Raw genomic sequence first — 17,542 nt, forward strand, 5'->3', positions numbered from 1 at the left:
AAGGCCACCAGCCCCCAGAGATGCACAGAGGGACAGTCCTGCAGATGCATTTCTGGCCACAGCAAGGTTGCTCTCACTCAGCAGAATGAATAAAAGGGAACTTACTGCAGGCTTTCCACATTTCCTTGTGCTGAGTGGTAGTATAGCTTCATTATTATTATTTTTAATTTTGCAAATAACACCTGTTTGTAATGGGTTCAAACAACACAGAAGTATGTAAAGTTAAGACAAGTCTCCTGTCCCTAGAGAGGAGGAGGTTGGAAGTTGGACAGGATGGATGAAGGGAATCAAGAAGTACAGATATCCAATTATAAAATAAGTAAGTCATGGGGATGTAAAAAAGAAAAAAAAAGAAAGAAAGAAAGAAAAAGAAAAAGGTCTCCTTACCTTCTTTTCTTCCCCATTTCACTCAAAGGTAACTAACTACAGTTACCATGTATGAATCTTTTGCAAGACTTTAGCAAATATAAATACATGCTTATCCAAAGTTTATGTAAGGATTTATATAAGGATATAATACAATTTGTGTCAGGGAATGTTTCTATTAGATCCTTACAGAAAATATGCTCTCATATTTGTGAACTTAATATTATATCAGGGGCCATCTTTCCAAGTGGGTACATGTAGGGTTCTTAATTGTTTTCAGTGGTTACATGGTGTTCAATTTGGTGGATGTTACGGAGGTTCTGGTATTTGATATGTGCCAGGGTATGTGTATGGTCTCCAGGCCCTCACCCCAATCATACTTAGTTTCCATTTTTGTGCTATTTATGGAAATGCAGTGACATTCTTTCCACAGACATATGTCTTTATGCCCTCTTCCCAGCATTTCTGTAGGATGCATTCCTGGAAGGAGAATTTCTGAGTCATAGGTTAGATGCGTGTTTAAGTTGGAGACATACACAGGAGGAAGTTTTATGACATCTTTAAGAATATCCAAATATTCTTCAACATGAGACTAGAAAGAAGTCCGTCCTTCCCCTGTGGCAGATAATTTGAAGTTGAGGGGTGTAGATAAGAAGCTTCCGGAGCTGGTGGTTACTGAATAATACATGATTTCCCTGGAAAGGGATCAGTCAGGATTGCTGTATTTTATTATTAATTTTTCCTTTCAAAGGTATCTTATTTTATCTGAGGTATTTTATCTCAAGAAATCATCTAGAATCACTTCTTTTAATTGCCCTTTATTTATTATTGAACCAGAATAGGGACATTTCATTTTTGATGGTGTTGAGAAGGCCTTTATTAGAATGGGAATGGAGAAACATCGAAGGAAAAAAAAAATTTTATCACTACATCTAACAGTTCTCAATAACTTTGAAATAACTCTAATATGTGTAACATAAAAATTTCAAAATCTGAAAAAAAGAATGCTATAATGATAAAAAAGACATGAACATAATGTATAACCCACTGTGGACCTTGAATGTCATCCCACAATACATAGTTCTTATTTATTTTGACTGAAGTTTTCAATTTAAGTTATACCATTTTTAAATAAATTGATCTCTTTCCTTTAGCTGATGGAGCACATAATTAATTTCTGCTTTTCAAAAATGAAATGCATTCAGTAAATGTACTAGAAAGAACTACTTCCTGCTGTGAGGCAAATTGCCATACAGAGATTAAGAGCTTGGAGTCTGGAAGCAAACAGACTGAATTTAATCTGAATTCTGCAAACACACCAGCACTACCATTTATGCAAATTACCTAAATTTATTTCTCAGTTTCCTCATCTGTAAAACTGGGGTAATGATATCACCTAACTCATTAAATTTGTGGGGTGTTAATGATTTTTAAGTGCTTGGGATATAGGAAATATGCAAGATACTATTATTATTATTAATAATAATAATAATTTTTAAAAGATTTTATTTATTTTTTCATGAGAGACACAGAGAAGCAGAGACATAGGCAGAGAGAAAAGCAGGCTCCCCGTGGGGAGCCCGATGTGGAACTCGATCCCAGGATCCTGGGATCACATCCTGAGCCAAAGGCAGATGCTCAACACTGAGCCACCCAGGCGCTCCTAATTATTATTAATGTTAATGAGGAATTATCACATGTTATTCTTTAGTCAATAGATCATTTCATAGGATAATGTTCCATATTTTAGTGTTAGAACTTTCAAGGGATATTTTTACTTTGAGATTTCTTTTCAAAAGTATATCCCATTTACCCTGATAATTTTTGCTCACCATGAATACCCAAGTGTGTACAGATGGTTGGTGTCTGTATATGCTGTATGTCTGTGATTTGGTTGGAAGAGTCACAGGGGAAAAAACCCCACACTAACTGCTATTCGGAGACGTGAGTGTAGAAAGGGATGGGGTAGAAAACCAAAATGTTTTTAACACACTAAGATTATAATCGTGGTGATTATTTCTGATGGCATTACATCAAATTAGGTACTTGTTCAGGCCTAAGATGAAAATCTGTTTTTCTTCTATGAATTTTATGAGCTTGTTTAGGATCATTAGTTTTTAATACTGTCAAGCTGGTTCAGATATTTTGTTGCACTTTTAACAAGCCACGTTGTAGCCTTTTGTCGCCCTAACCTATTTTGTTTCCACTTTCAGAGCTCCTATGGATATGGTGACCTGTTCTCTGACACATGGAAAGCATTTACTGACTATGATGTTATACATTTGAAAACTTACGATTCCAAAAGGGTACTGGAAACTTTCCTGAAATGTCTGTAAATAACAATCATTACAAATGACTCACTCATCAAATGAATATTTAATATGAGTTTCTGTTAGCTATTACCATTGATTTGTGACTCGGTAGTTTCTTTTTTTATAACTGAATCGTTCTTAATTATTAACCATGTAGCGTTAAAAAAACTTTTTTCCTTTAGATTTTCCAAAATTATGAATTTCACTTGAGTGAAATAGTTTGCTCTTGAAAATATTTCAATGCGAAAAAGAGATTAATTAAAATTTATTCTCTGTAATTATAAGTACTATTTTGATGTGGTGGAAATTGGGTCCTCTTACCTCATACAATACCTTCATTCTTAGGTATGTTTTAAAGAAGCTGTTTTTTCCTTACTCCCCCGGATGCGATACGGGTTGTTCTATAATACCCCTTTGGTAAGCATGTCTGTTGTTCATATTCATATTTGTACATTTATTTTTGATAGTTTTTTTTTTTTAAGATTTATTTATTTTAGTCAGAAAAAGAGAGAGCACACAATTGGTGGGGAGGGGCAAAGGAAAAGGGAGAGAAAATCCTCAAGCAGACTCCCATTGAACGTGGAGCTGGACTCGGGGCTCGATCCTCGGACTGTGTCATCATGACTTCAAACAAAATCAAGAGTCAGCCACTTAACTGACTGAGCCATCCAGGCATCCCTGTTCTTGATAGGTTTTAAAAGAACGTGTATATATAACTTGAGAACATCTTAAATAGTAATGCACAATTATTCACTGTAATATGAACTGTTGTTTTCATGTTAGATATCTGGCTGTCAAAACACTGGATTATTCAGAGCTTTTTCCCAGCATGTGCTACACAGACTGAACATCACACAGGAGGGACCCAAGGTAGGAAGTCCCTTATGTGTTCTGATGCAGGCCTGACTTCTCACCCTCAATAAAAATCAGTGCCACCTTTTCAGAAAAAGAATCTGAAGACAGTGTTTTCTGGGTTAACAGTTTCTCACCTGAAGTGATCCGAATCAGATATCACCAACCTACGACAAATAAACTAAGGGACAGTGGAAATCTGTGCTATTTTTTTCTCCTTTTCCCTTTCCCTGTCTTTCCTCACGTCTCCTTGTTCTCCCCTCAATCTCCTCCTCAACCCACAAACCCCAGCCAAAAATTCCACCCAGCCAACCAAACAAGTGTAGTAAATAGGTTTTGTCTTCTGTGGCTAAAGTGGATGCATTTTTATTTCCTGAGAGAACTCTGGAGGAATTAGGCTCAAAACATAATAGTTCCCTTAATGTATCCTGATGGACTTTCATCCCTTGTGAGAATCACATTTTAGGTTCTAGCATTCACTCATCTGTGCAGGCATATACAGCATGATTTTGCCTTTTCCTTTTGACTACAGGACGGAAAAATCCGAGTCACCATACTTGCACGGAGCACAGAATACCGGAAAATCCTAAACCAAAATGAGGTTAGTTTTTGGTATGTGTTTTTAATATCATCATATTGAATTTAACTTCCTGTGACTGATGTATTTAATATTTTTATACATTGCATTAAATGCTTTGATTTGAAATTATTAGCTTTTAGAAAAGTTTGATGGCTATGCCCAGTTCATTTATTGGACTTCTACTCGGAGTCAGCAAACCACCAGTTGCCCAAACTAGCTTTACCTCACCATAAACATTCATCTCCCCCAACTCAGAGTGGAAACAGAGACAGAAGCTCTCTGAATCCTGCCTTTACTGCCATAGATTGCCAAACATTCTGCCTCTGGACAAACTAGCAGCAGAAATGCAAGAGTATTTCTAGAGAGGGCTGGTGGATACAGTGATACGTGGTGATACAGTGGCCTCCAGAGGCTAAGTTGGAAGAGTCTCCATTTTTTTCCTGATTGTGTGTCTTAGGAACTATTCACCTGTCGGATTTTCAAATTCATTTTGATAGCATCAACTCACACATTATACTTAAATAAGATCACCGTGCAAGGCCCCTGCCTAAAACAGCATGGCTGGAAGATGTTCTCACAATAGTATGATTGACTGCACAGAAGTGTGTTAAGCACCTGCTATGTCCTGGGCCATATTTTAGGCCCTGGAGCTACAGTAGGGAACAGGATAGGTAAGGTCCCTGTGCTCATAGAGCTTATGCTCTCAAGGTATGACAGACAAGAAATAAGTAAGCTAGTCCCTAGGTGAGGTGATTTCAGGTAGTGGGCAGTGCTACAAAGGAAGTAGAACAACATTTGTTGGGGCAGGAGATACAGGAGGGAGGGGGAAGCAGTCAGGTAAGGTGTTTAGAGGTACTGTTGGGCAGAGACCCAGTCAAGAGGAAGCCAGCCAATGAGACTGCCTCTGGGGGGGAAGTAAATGGCCTATGGTGTCTAGAGCCTCAGGTGCTCCAGGAACGGAGAGGTCACCAGTGTGAAGGTAGCACAGTGGAAGAGGTGAAGATGACCCCACAGAGGTCAGAGAAGTCAGGCAGGGTGTGAGGAGGTCCCATATCTTTTTAGCCTCATAGGCCTAGGTGAGAGGATGGGTGGGCTGGATTCCAGTGTGAGGGAAGCCACTGTGAAGTTTTCAGCAGGGTGTGGTAGGCAGAATCATGGGCCCCCAAAAGATGGCCACGTCCTAATCCCTAATCCTGGAACCTGTGACTAGGTTAGTTTACCAGGCATAAGGATGATAAAGTTGCAGGTGAAATTCAGGTTGCCCATCAACTGGCCTGAAAATGGACAGATTAACCTGGATTTCCCAGGAGGGCCCAATAGATTCACAAATTGGGCATAAGCTGTCTCCACCAGAGATCTTTTGCCTCTGCCTGGAAAGCTCTTTGCTTAGCTGGATTTATCTCACCGACCGGATTTCAGTTCAGCACCTCCTCGAAAGTGAAAGAGGAAGAGGAAGACATGAGGATAGAAGCAGGGCCAGAAAGATGCCACATTCCTGGTTTTGTGGATGGAGAAAGGACCCCCAAGTCAAGGAGTGCAATGACTTCTAGAAGCTGGAAACTGATTCTCCCCTAGTGCCCCCAGAAGGAGCAGAAAGCACAGCCCTGCAGACAACTGTCTGTCTCACTGTTGGACTCCTGTCCTGTAGAACAGTGAAAGGGTCAGTTGCATTCTTGTAAGCTGTGGAATCTGTGGAAATTTGTCATAACAGCTAGTAGAAAATGAATGCATGGGCAGAGACATGAACTGGCTTACTTATTTGTAAACTACTTTGGCTGCAAGAGTAGGAACAGGGGATTCACTTAGAGCTGTCACTGTGGCCCCGGTAAGAGTTTAGATGAAGACAGTGACAGCAGAGGTAACAGAGTAAGTGGATTCAAGATCCGTCTCGGAGATCATGTCTAGGAGACTTCCTGTGGGGATATGCAGGTATACGTGAGGTCAGGTCAGGAAAGGTATTGAGAATCAGAGGTGAACTCCCAGGCTTTTAGCTTGAGCAGGTCAGTGGAACTAAGATGGGAAAAGCTCAGTAGGAGGGGACTGGGTGCAGGTTTGGATGGGTAAAATGATTTACACAGATTAATTTGGATGCCTGACAGGCTGATCAAAATTATGTAATTAGTGTCTTGAGATCCATATGGATTATGGAGGACATGAACATATGGTGTAATGAGACATTGATTGGAAGCTGTGGGTGGAAGAAATGAGCAGTGTGTGTCTATGTTTTAAAGACCTGAAAATAAAAATGTATCAAGTGATACAGTGTTGAGATAGATGGATGGGAAGCCTCATGGACAGGCATATCAATAGTATATATTGGTGGAGATATCACAAATTGAGTGCTAATTATGGGCCAAACGTATTGCTGTATGTTCCCCATGCATGTTCTCCAACGCTTCCAGCAAACCCATGAGGTGTATATTTTATCATTACACTCTGTTTTAGACAAGAACACTGAGGTTTAGAGGTTTAAAAACTTGCTTAAAGTCACCCAGCTAGTAAGCAGAATAATGGGAGGTGAGCCGGGGTCGTCAGGGGCTGAGCCTACTTCTTAACCAGAGAGCTCTACTGCTCCAACACAAATAAATGTGAGAGGAGGCTGACCCACCTTGGTTCCCAGTCCATCAAGAAGGCCAAGGAGCAGCATCAAACCACTGGTAAGCAGTCCAGCAAAAAGGGGTAGTGCCAGTAGGTGATGCAGCCACTGATGTGTTTGCATCTGGTCACACAGATTGTGCAAACGATGTTGCCCACAGGTAAGATTTGGCAATTTGGATCTGAACTCTGAGCCAGAGAGCACCCATTGGCATCACTTGAAAAGGCAGCTACCAAGCAGAGAAGAAAGCACCTTCGACTGTACCTTGTTTCGTGAATAAATAATAAAACCCAGATGCTCTCATTAAAATGACATTTCCTGCAATCCTGCCCAACCTCAAGGTTGGATAGTCACATCAGAGGGCTGTGGCCACTTCCACAGTGTGACTAAAAATTGTAGAAAAGAGCCTGTTTGCTCGGAGACCCTCTGAAACAAGAGATTCTTTTTATGTGGGCCCATCTCATTACAAGGCCAGGGCTCATGCACTGGGATTAATTCACTCCTGGAAAACGGAATTCTAACCTATCCTTGCTCCTTCAACTCCTTGACATAAGCAGTATCTTCATGGGAGTTTGGGGGCTGTCTAGAGAGAGAAACTTCCATTCTATGACTGTGTATATGTCTGTAACAGGGGAGGGGAGGGGATGGAAGTCCCTGCCTATTGCTTTTTATAAATGGGTGAGTTTAGGGCACTGACTAAAAACACAGGTTCTGGAGTCAGATGACCTAGATTTAATTTTGGCTCTGCCCTTTGCTAGCTACAAGATCCTGGGAAAGTTCCTTAACATCTCTAAGCCTCCATTGTATCATTAAAAATAAGCATATGCGGGGGTAGGGGTGGAGTACACCTGAGAGGCTCAGTCAGGTAAGCATCCGACTCTTAGTTTCGGCTCAGGTCATGATCTCAGATCTTGAGCTTGAGCCCCATGTAGGGCTCCCTGCTCTCAGCTCAGAGTCTGCTTGAGATTCTCTCCACCCACCTCCCCCACCCCCACTCACATGTGGGCTCACTCTCTCTCTCTCTCTCTCAAATAAATTAATTAAATGTTAAAAAAAAAAAAAAAGTAGACATATGGGGATGCCTGAGGCTGGCTCAGTTGGAGGAGCATATGACTTGATCTCTGGGTTGTGAGTTTGAGCCCCACATTGGGCATAGAGATAATTTAAAATTTTTAAATCTTAAAAAATAATAGGTGTAATAATAATATTGACTTGGTGGGAGACTCATGTGAGGATTAAGTGACAAACACCCAAAGCACTGGGCATTTCCCCCATAATTGAAGTGACACTTTGTTACCGTTGCAGTCCTATAGTGTACAAGAATGGGCAACAGGATAAAGGAGCAAAATTTTCTGAATAGCAGCAACCCACAGTGTTGCGTTAAGATGGTTAATTGTGATGGACATAGAGAACCATGGCTGTATTTCTGATACTAGGTTAATTGTTGCTTTGTTGCTGTTTGCTAAAAGAATAATTTTTTTTCTGTGTAGAACTATTGAAAACATTTTTCTGCCAAGAATTTAGTGTTTTCAGAGGATAAAGTTGAGAGCACAAGTAGTTGTCTGAAGTGAGATAATGGATAGGGAGAGAACTCTTAACGTAAAGTCTGGAACAAGGTAGGTACCTAGCAAATTTATGTTAGAAACTTGAGGGAAAAAAAAAAAAAAAAAAAGAAACTTGAGGGAATAAGTAGTAAGTAGTGGTAATAGCAGCTAACACCTAGTGGCCTCTGTGCTGAGCAGGAATTGTCTGCTTTCAGCCTGAGTGACAACCTGGTGTAGAGAGGGGGTGTTGGGGGGAATGGGTTTTAGGGAGGTTGTGTGACCGAAGGTTGGAATCTGCATGTGAACTCAGTTAAAGATTAAGATGGTAGACCTAAATGATAAGTAAGTTCTGAAAAATGTTTTGTATGAAAATAAGAAATTTTCAGACTCAAAGGAAAATAAAAGAGAAGGAAGGAAAAGAAATTCTGTGTTTTTTTTTTTTTCCCTTAGCTGGTAAACGCACTGAAAACGGTATCTACACTTGAGGTTCAGATTGTCGATTACAAATATAAGTAAGTAACATCCCACTCTTGGGCAGACACTGTCGTCTTTTGCTTGGATGAGTTAATAGGGGATCAATAGGGTTTTTTCAAATGGTTGCTGTTGACACTGATAGACCCGGGTGTGTGTGTGTGTGTGGCGGGGAGGGGTGGGATGGACAAGCAGATGCATCAGTGAGGGAAGGGACCAGGTGGGGGCCCTGACAGGTGAGGACCTTGGCACATAGGGGTGGTTGCTCTTCACCTGTGTGGGGTCTGGTATTCTGGTATACCACCTCATTGTTCAAGAGAAGTGATAAATCCATATTTCTTTTTTTTAATCTGCGTTTTCATTAGAAATTTTTGAATTTTTAAAATTTGGCCTAAGGTGGGGAGGTGCCAGGGTGGTGTAGTCAGGAAAGCATCTGACTTGGCTTCAGCTCAGGTCATGATTTCAGGGTCCTAAGATCAAGCCTCACATTGGGCTCCACGCTCAGCACAGAGTCTGCTTGAGATTCTCTCTCCCCTCTTCCTCTGTCCCTCCCCCATGTCATACTCTCTTTCTCTCTCTCTCAATAATAAATAAATAAATCTTTTAAAAAAAAAAAGGTGGCAACTAATCCTGAATTTTGAAAAAAAAAAAAAAAAGATAACCCTGGCCTCATTTATCCTGCTAGTTTGCTGAGTTTCAACTCCTGGCTTAAAATTAGTTACATGGGAATAATTTGAGGGTCATAGAGTAATATGAGATTTCTAAAAATATTGCAAAGTGTCTGTATTTCTTTTCAAACTCTGACACAAGCAAAGGGCTTAAAAAGATTGAGTATGCCTAACATTTCTTGTGTAGGTAAGCCCTGTTGATATTAAAACAACAACACTGTAAAATAATACCTGTTCCTGGTTGAAAAAGTCAAGCAGTTTAGAAAAAAACTCGAAAGGAGACAACATTTCTTTCCTCCACTTGCCCGCCCACAGTCATTGTCTTGTTCTCCAAATATAACACTGTGAACAGTTTCTATGTCAAAAAAGAAAAAGTAAAAAAAAAGAAAAGAAAAGAAAAAGAAAAAAAAAAGAAATAGTATACATATACCAGCATATGGGTATCTATTATAGACAGATTAGAACTTAACAGTAGGAGGGGCGTGTAGCTGGCTCAGTTGGCAGAGCATGTGACTCTAGATCTCAGGGTTGTGAGTTCAAGCCCCACATTGGGTATCGAGCCTACTTCAAAAAAAAAAAAAAAAAAAGAACTTAACTGTAAGCAGAGGAGTTCGCACCTTACTCATCATGCATCCACTCATTTATCCAATAAGTCTTTATCATGTACCTGCCATGAGCTGGTCACAGGCTTTGAAGTAGGAATTAGTTACGGAGGGCGGCATGGCTCTGGTCTTGAGGACCAGAGAGACCGAATACAAATAAACAGCAATCGTGAGAACGGTTACCATTTGTTGAGACTTACTGGTATGCTTTATCTCATCTCACTCTCCCTCCAGTTTTATAAGGGTGGCAAAACTATTCCTGTCTTACTAATTACACTGTGCAGTGGTGGCTACCATCATCGCCACAGGAAGACATGGAGGAAGAAGCAGGCCCGATGTCAGGCTGACAGATCTGGGGATGGGGTGCACCTCAAAGGCTCTGGCATTGACTGGTTTTTGAGGATATGTAGGATTCCCCAGATGAAGGAGAAATGACAATAAATTCAGACCTTGCCAATCTGAGGGATAGAGTAGATGGAGCCTTCCCTCCTTATCCTCAGACGTTGTCCGCAGGTGGTGACTCCAGGGTTATATCTGTCTGGGCACATACCCATCCTTCCCCTGGCATCGGTTGGCATTCCTGGAGAAACCAGAGCACGTGTACCTCGTGTAAGACGTCTGTAATACTGCCCCCTGTCTTCCTTTCCCTGTGTGGGGTGTGGGGTTTCCATTGTACTTCAAGAGGAAGCTCTTAAAGAGGGGGATCTGAGGGGTGCCTGGGTGGCTCAGTCGGTTAGGTGTCCGATTCTTGATTTCAGCTCAGGTCACGATCTCAGGCCATGAGATTGAGCCCAGCATTGGGCCTTGTGCTCAGCATGGGGTCTGCTTCTCCGTCCCCCTCTGCTCTTCCTCCTGTTTGTGTGCTCTCTCTCTCTGTCTCTCTCAAATAAATAAAGTCTCTTTAAAAAAAAATAGGGGAGAAGCTGGGAATTCACATTCTTTTCTTAAATCCAAAATAATCTTGGACATTTTTTTTTTTCCTTTGGGTAAGCAGGACTGGGAGATCTAATTCCATTCAATGTATTCAGAGGGTTATACTTACTCCGGTGTTTCTTGTCAGCCATTTCAGTGGACTTTTTTGGCATTGATTTTCTGTTCAGAGTTTGCATGTCTTTTAGGGTCTTGTATTTAGATGGTACTTTTACAATCTTAATGTGCATAAAATTGTGGATTAGTCTGTTGCAAAGGCAGGACAATGCCCTGGTGGTGTCTGAGCTAATTTTAGGTATACCCAGATGGCATTGAATAAACTCCAGTCACACAAGGAGAATTTATTTTATTTTTAAAAATCCTTTTATTATCTTAAAGAACTAGGCTTCATCTTGATACCCCTATATTATAACATCTCTCTAGTGCCTGCTCATTTCCCTTTTTTTTTTCATAAAGAAAAAGAGCAGGCCTCAGGTTCAGAGCTTTGCCTTGCTGTGGATCTTCCTAGATTTGATTCTTTTTCCTTTGATTATATTTGTTTTTACAATTTTGTTTGTCCTGTATTGCTGGCTTTTCATTTAAGACAGCTCTAAAAGTTTCCTTTTAAAATAAATGCATTTAGGGGTACCTGGCAGGGTAGAGCTTGCAGCTGTTGATCTCAACTGTTGAACTCACGTTCAAGCCCCACGTTGTACGGAGATGACTTAAAAATAAAATCTTAAAAAAATGAAATACCTGCATTTAAGTTTAAAACAAAGTGAGCTAACTCAGAAATAATGTTAAGTTGTTGAATAATTATTAATTACTGGAACAGGCTTTAAATTGGCAAAAAGTCATAGTGGAATATGATTTAAATTGGGAACGGCACTTGTATAAATATTGTTGACCATGAGTCATGAGCTAAGTCATCTTAACAGTTTCTCTCTTCTCCCCATCTGTCTTTTGTTGTTCTATATGCTCACAGGGAACTTGGGTTTTTAGATCAGCTGAGGATCACTCACAACACGGACATATTTATTGGAATGCATGGAGCTGGTCTTACCCACTTACTTTTTCTTCCAGACTGGGCTGCCGTATTTGAACTGTAAGTGTTTGGAGACAGTTTTAAGGTGGCGAATGATGCTTTTAATGCCTGCCAAGACTGTCATAGAACTTCAAAAGGCGTAATATTTAATCACTACAGGAAAGTCACATCATATAAGCTTCTAGAAAGGAAACAGCAAGCAAATACCCCTTTCCGCCCATCTCAGTATGATGTGGGAGATGTGAGTCTGTGACTTCTGTCCTCAGAGCTCGTTCTTGTTTGCCTCTCAGACGGTGACTGTCTCTCTGCCCTCTGTGTCATTATTATGGTAAAAGGGAGCCTGTATGTTGCCGACCTGTGTTCATGGCAGCAGTGTTCACAATAGCCAATGTGGAAGCCACCCAAATGTCCATCAGCAGATGAACGGATAAGCAAAATATGGAATATTTGCTTGGAATATATGGGCATGCCTCTGCATTGTTCAGCCTTATAAAGGAAGGGAATCCTGTCACATGCTACAACATGGATGAACCCTGAGGACATTATGTTAAGTGAAATAAGCCACTCACAAAACGACATAACACTGTGTGATTTTGCATGTGTGAGGTGCCCAGAGTAGTCCGGTTCCTAGAGATAGTGTGTAGAGTGGTGGTTGCCAGGGGCCCTTGGTGTGCGGATGAAAATGAAGAAGAAGAGTTCATGTTGTGTGGAACAGAATTACAGTTTTGCAAGATGGGGAATTTCTGGAGATTGGCTGCACCATGTGAATACACGTAACACTACTGAACTGTGCACTTAAACATGAACAAGATGGTAAATTTGATGTGTTTTCTACCACATTAAAAAATGAGAGTTCGGGGCACCTGGGTGACTCAGTTGGTTAAGCGTTTACCTTCAGCTCAGGTCATCATCCCAGAGTCCTAGGATCAAGTCCCACATCGGGCTTCCTGCTCAGCAGGGAGTCTGCTTCTCCCTCTGCCTCTCCCCCGACCCCACGCATATGTTTGCTCTTTCTCTCAAGTAAATAAATAAAATCTTAAAAAAAAAAAAAAAAGTTCAAGAACCCATATGTCTCAGAAAGAGCTCTAAAACATAAGCTGGCCACTTTGCCTTAAGCTCACTAATTTCATCCACAGCTAAACAATCTTTCTGGCATGCTCCATGAACTGGGTGGGTGGTGGAGACATGGCCTCCTCCCCCTTGGGTACTTCTGCACTGGACACTAAGCCTCATCTTTAGTTCTGGATGTGCCAATAGCAGTTACTGTTACCTCATTTCTCTCTTTGTGTCTAAACACCTAGATTTTATGGTATCATTTTATTTTTATTTTATTTTTTCAAAGATTTTATTTATTCATGAGAGACACACAGAAAGAGGCAGAGACATAAGCAGAGGGAGAAGCAGGCTCCCTGTGGGGAGCCTGATGCAGAACTTGATCCCAGGACCCAGGGATCACGCCCTGAGCTAAAGTAGATGCTCAACCACTGAGCCACCCAGGTGTCCCTCTGGTATCATTTTAAAAACAACTTCACTAGGTATATAAATGGGAAATGATTTAGAGAAAAAGTTGTGAACTTCCAACATTCTGTGAAAATATTTGAAATACACATATGTTTGAGAAATAGCCAAATAAATATGGATTCTATCTCAGTGCATCATTTCTCCCAGAGGGAGGCAAAGGAAGGAAGGGAGAGAGGGAGGAAGGAAAGAGATATATTGATAACCCTTAGGCCTTGGAGCTCAGCAGACCTAGGTTCAACTATTTGTACTTCCCTAGCTTTGTGCCCTTGGATGTGGTGCCTCCCCCTCTACACGCAAGTCCGTGTCCATGTGTGTAGACTACGTATTAGGAGATAATATCAAGTTCACAGGCGGTCAGCCCTATTGATAAACTTCATTTCCCTCCATTCCTTGATCCCATTTGGTTTTTTTTTTTTTTAAGACTTTATTTATTTATTCATAGAGACAGAGAGAGAGAGAGGCAGAGACACAGGCAGAGGGAGAAGCAGGCTCCATGCACCGGGAGCCCGACGTGGGACTCAATCCCGGGTCTCCAGGATCGCGCCCTGGGCCAAAGGCAGGCGCCAAACCGCTGCGCCACCCAGGGATCCCCCCCATTTGGTTTTTTTAAGTTAAGGTAGCTTAGTTACGAGGAGCTTTAAAAAATAATCTCCATCTATCTCGTGTAGTAGTTACGCAACCTTTCATAGGAACACACTTGAGAGATGTGTTATCTCCCAGAGAAGTGTTGGTTTGGCCAAACCCCTGGCCACAAGTCTCATGTGTGGGTGACCTTGCATCCTTAGGTACAACTGTGAAGATGAGCGCTGTTACTTGGACCTGGCCAGGCTGAGAGGCATCCACTACATCACTTGGCGAAGGCAGAACAAAGTCTTTCCTCAGGATAAGGTAAAGTTCAATGACTAAACTCACCTTGTTTTGCTTTTTTTGTTTTCCTTTTCACCTCATTTTGCCTTTTAATGGGTTTAAAGTATTTAATTAGTGTGAAAAAGTACCACTAAACTTCGTTCCAAAGATAAACTGTTCTTCTCTGGAACGATGAGTTGTATTTTATATTTGCAAGTTGAGGTAAAAGGGAAATTCAACACTCCATATCTTTATGTTGAGAAGACAACTTTGGGAAATTTGGGCCTAGGAAGATCTATTAAATTATATATAGGAGGGGGGATCTCTGGGTGGCGCAGTGGTTTGGCGCCTGCCTTTGGCCCAGGGCGTGATCCTGGAGACCCGGGATCGAGTCCCACATCGGGCTCCTGGTGCATGGAGCCTGCTTCTCCCTCTGCCTGTATCTCTGACTCTCTCTCTCTCTCTCTCTCTGTGTGACTATCATGAATAAAAAAAAAAAAAAATATATATATATATATATATAGGAGGGGTCAGCAAACTATAGACCAGTAGGCCAAATCTGGCCCACCACTGTTTTTATGAATAAAGTTTTATTGGGACACTTGCCTTTGCCAAAGTAAAATAATTTTATTTTACTGAAACCCCTGAAAACCATGGCCTCAGTGACTTACATATTTATGTTTTGGTTTGTTTTCTCAGGGCCACCACCCAACTTTGGGGGAACATCCGAAATTTACCAACTACTCTTTTGATGTAGAAGAATTCATGTACCTCGTCCTTCAGGCTGCAGACCACGTATTACAACACCCAAAGTGGCCATTTAAGAAAAAACGTGATGAGCTATAAATGTGCTGAATCTGTTTGCAAAAGTCTATTTGTTTAAACATTCCACCACCCAGACTCCCAGTTAAATCAGTAAAACAACTTGTTATTTCCTAGCCCCAAATTACCTTTTCTATGCCAAAACATGCCTTCAGGATAGTACTGAAGTGTTTTAGAGTCTTTAACTGTTCCCTATGATTTTTGTGTCATAACTATTTATCAAGATACTATTTTTGCACTGAAAACTACTCTTTATAGTTCAAAAATAAGGCATAGGCTCACTTAGTACATTTGAGCTTCTTAGATATACCAAAATTTTCACCTTTCTTGGCTTTAGAATTTGTAAATGCTTTTGTACGATACCATGGGATTATAATTCTAGAGGCTTCCAACTTGTTTGTGTTATATTTGAGTAAATTCACAGAAGCTTTTTTATTTGCCAAAATCTGTTCATAACAGTGTATGTGGTAGGAAAGGAAAATATATAACACATACACGCACACAGTGTTATGATTCTCAGTACCAAGCTATAGGTAGCCTACTCCATGTTAGAGATCAAACAATATTATAAACATCTGTTTTACCCTCTCAGAGTCCAAACTAACTTCCACAGAATTCTCTGCTGTATCTGCTTAGAGAACTCCAGGTTATATGCACCAAGAATCTGTATAAACCATGCTGCTGCATTAATTTATACTAACATATTTCATATGCAAATAGTGTTTTCCGAAAATGTAGCAACTACATATGATAAAAGCAAATCAGAACATCCGTTAGGACTTCTTTGGATACCTTCTAGCTGGTTTCCACTCATTCCGTCTTTGTCCTGGAGAGCATTTATGTTGAATTGATGTACCAAAGGGTCGTTTCCAGTGTGCATGGATACACCTATGTGTATATGCATCTACCTCTTTTAGCATGGAAGTACTCCCCTTTGAGTTACCCCTTTGAGTTTGCAGGCTTCAAATTAGCTACATGAAGAGAGTTTTCCCCTGTCAAAAATAAAGACCGGAAAAAAAAAAAAAAAGTAAAGACACCTGTGAATTATCCATTTCAAAATGAAAAAGAAGCCATGAGAAAGTGCCATTGATTACAAAGGATATCTGAAATGCAGACCGACTCTTTAGGATTAATTTCTCACTGTTTATGAACTTTCAATGCAGGGGTCAGAAACCATGGATTTCATTTGCTGCAAAATGTGGAGTTTACATTTTATTAACACTTGAGAAATCTAATTTAGAGATGAATGACTTCTGTTTTTTCAAGTACAGGATTAGCAGAGCTGAGAATTTGAAAAAGAAAAAAACCATTTTAGCATTGCAAGAGAAAGAGAGAGGGAGTGTGTGCAACAGAGAAGGAACCTGAGAAACCCGATCGATTTGTTTTTTGGACTTTTACAGAACAAGTTCACTGACTCCTGCTTTAAAGGATTATGAACAGTCCTCAGAGTTTAGGAATATTTATTAAAATCTCTGTAAAGAAAGTAGTGAATCACTGTAGTAATAGCTTTGATTTGGGTGTTAAAATTGCATAAAAAGAATTACAACATATGAATTTTTAAATGACTGATATGGCTGCTCTTTGTACAAAGTAGTGAGTAACCACTGGGAAACGATTTCACTTGAAAAGCATTGCAAAGGCAGCATTGCACTTTTCGTCAGAGAGGTATAAACATCCCAGGAAAGTATCTGAAAAAACTATTAATGTCTATATTCTTACCTCATCTTAAGAAGTATGTAGAAATGCAATTCTGTAGACAGGAAGAATTTCAGAAATTGAGGACAATTTCATAATACACCTGTTATATTTAAATATTTTGCATTTATAGAAAGAATGCTTTTTATATAAACAAGAGTACATTTGACACTTTGGAATTAACTTTTATCAGACTTTTTATATGGGAGGAAAAGATCTTTAAATGGTTATAAAATTTAAATGTAACGAGTTTTTTTTTATTAAGTCTTGAGATGCATTTCATTGTTTGTACATTTTGGGTATGGCTTTGGAATAAATCTTTTTATATTTTATTTGAATACCAGAACAATTTTTAAGGTTTTTGTGTGTGTGTGTGTGTGTGTGTGTGTGTGTGTCTGATGGTTACATACTTTTTGGCAATCTGGTAGATTTATTTTATTGTTAAGATTTTATTTATTCATGAGAGACACAAAGAGGCAGAGACATAGGCAGAGGAAGAAGCAGGCTCCCTGTGGGGGGCCTGATGCAGGACTTGATCCCAGGACCTCAGAATCACAGCCTTAGCCAAAGGCAGATGCTCAACCACTGAGCCACCCAGATGCCCCTATAGATGATAAAAATGGAGTAGCTCACTGATGAATTTATTTTCAGCAAAAATTATGCCTTGCATTTATTTAGCAGCTTATTATATGGTGCTTTCACATGTAATAGTG

The 17,542-nt window shown here is 40.2% G+C and overlaps 1 protein-coding gene across 6 annotated transcripts in view; it reads left to right on the forward strand.

Moving 5' to 3' along the window:
- EOGT (EGF domain specific O-linked N-acetylglucosamine transferase) overlaps nt 1-17,167 on the forward strand; it is a 36,314-nt gene extending 19,147 nt beyond the window's left edge. For all 6 annotated transcript variants that reach the window (XM_077858108.1, XM_077858106.1, XM_077858109.1 and 3 more), the window contains 8 exons: nt 2,580-2,672; nt 3,024-3,095; nt 3,462-3,548; nt 4,063-4,131; nt 8,701-8,762; nt 11,886-12,005; nt 14,252-14,354; nt 15,012-17,167. In XM_077858108.1, the coding sequence (XP_077714234.1) occupies nt 2,580-2,672; nt 3,024-3,095; nt 3,462-3,548; nt 4,063-4,131; nt 8,701-8,762; nt 11,886-12,005; nt 14,252-14,354; nt 15,012-15,158 (753 nt within the window). In that variant the 3' untranslated portion in view covers nt 15,159-17,167. The remainder of the gene's footprint in view (nt 1-2,579; nt 2,673-3,023; nt 3,096-3,461; nt 3,549-4,062; nt 4,132-8,700; nt 8,763-11,885; nt 12,006-14,251; nt 14,355-15,011) is intronic.
- Nucleotides 17,168-17,542: the final 375 nt, after the last annotated feature.

This window comes from Canis aureus, chromosome 19, assembly GCF_053574225.1.
Source record: "Canis aureus isolate CA01 chromosome 19, VMU_Caureus_v.1.0, whole genome shotgun sequence".
Classification (NCBI taxonomy): domain Eukaryota; kingdom Metazoa; phylum Chordata; class Mammalia; order Carnivora; family Canidae; genus Canis; species Canis aureus.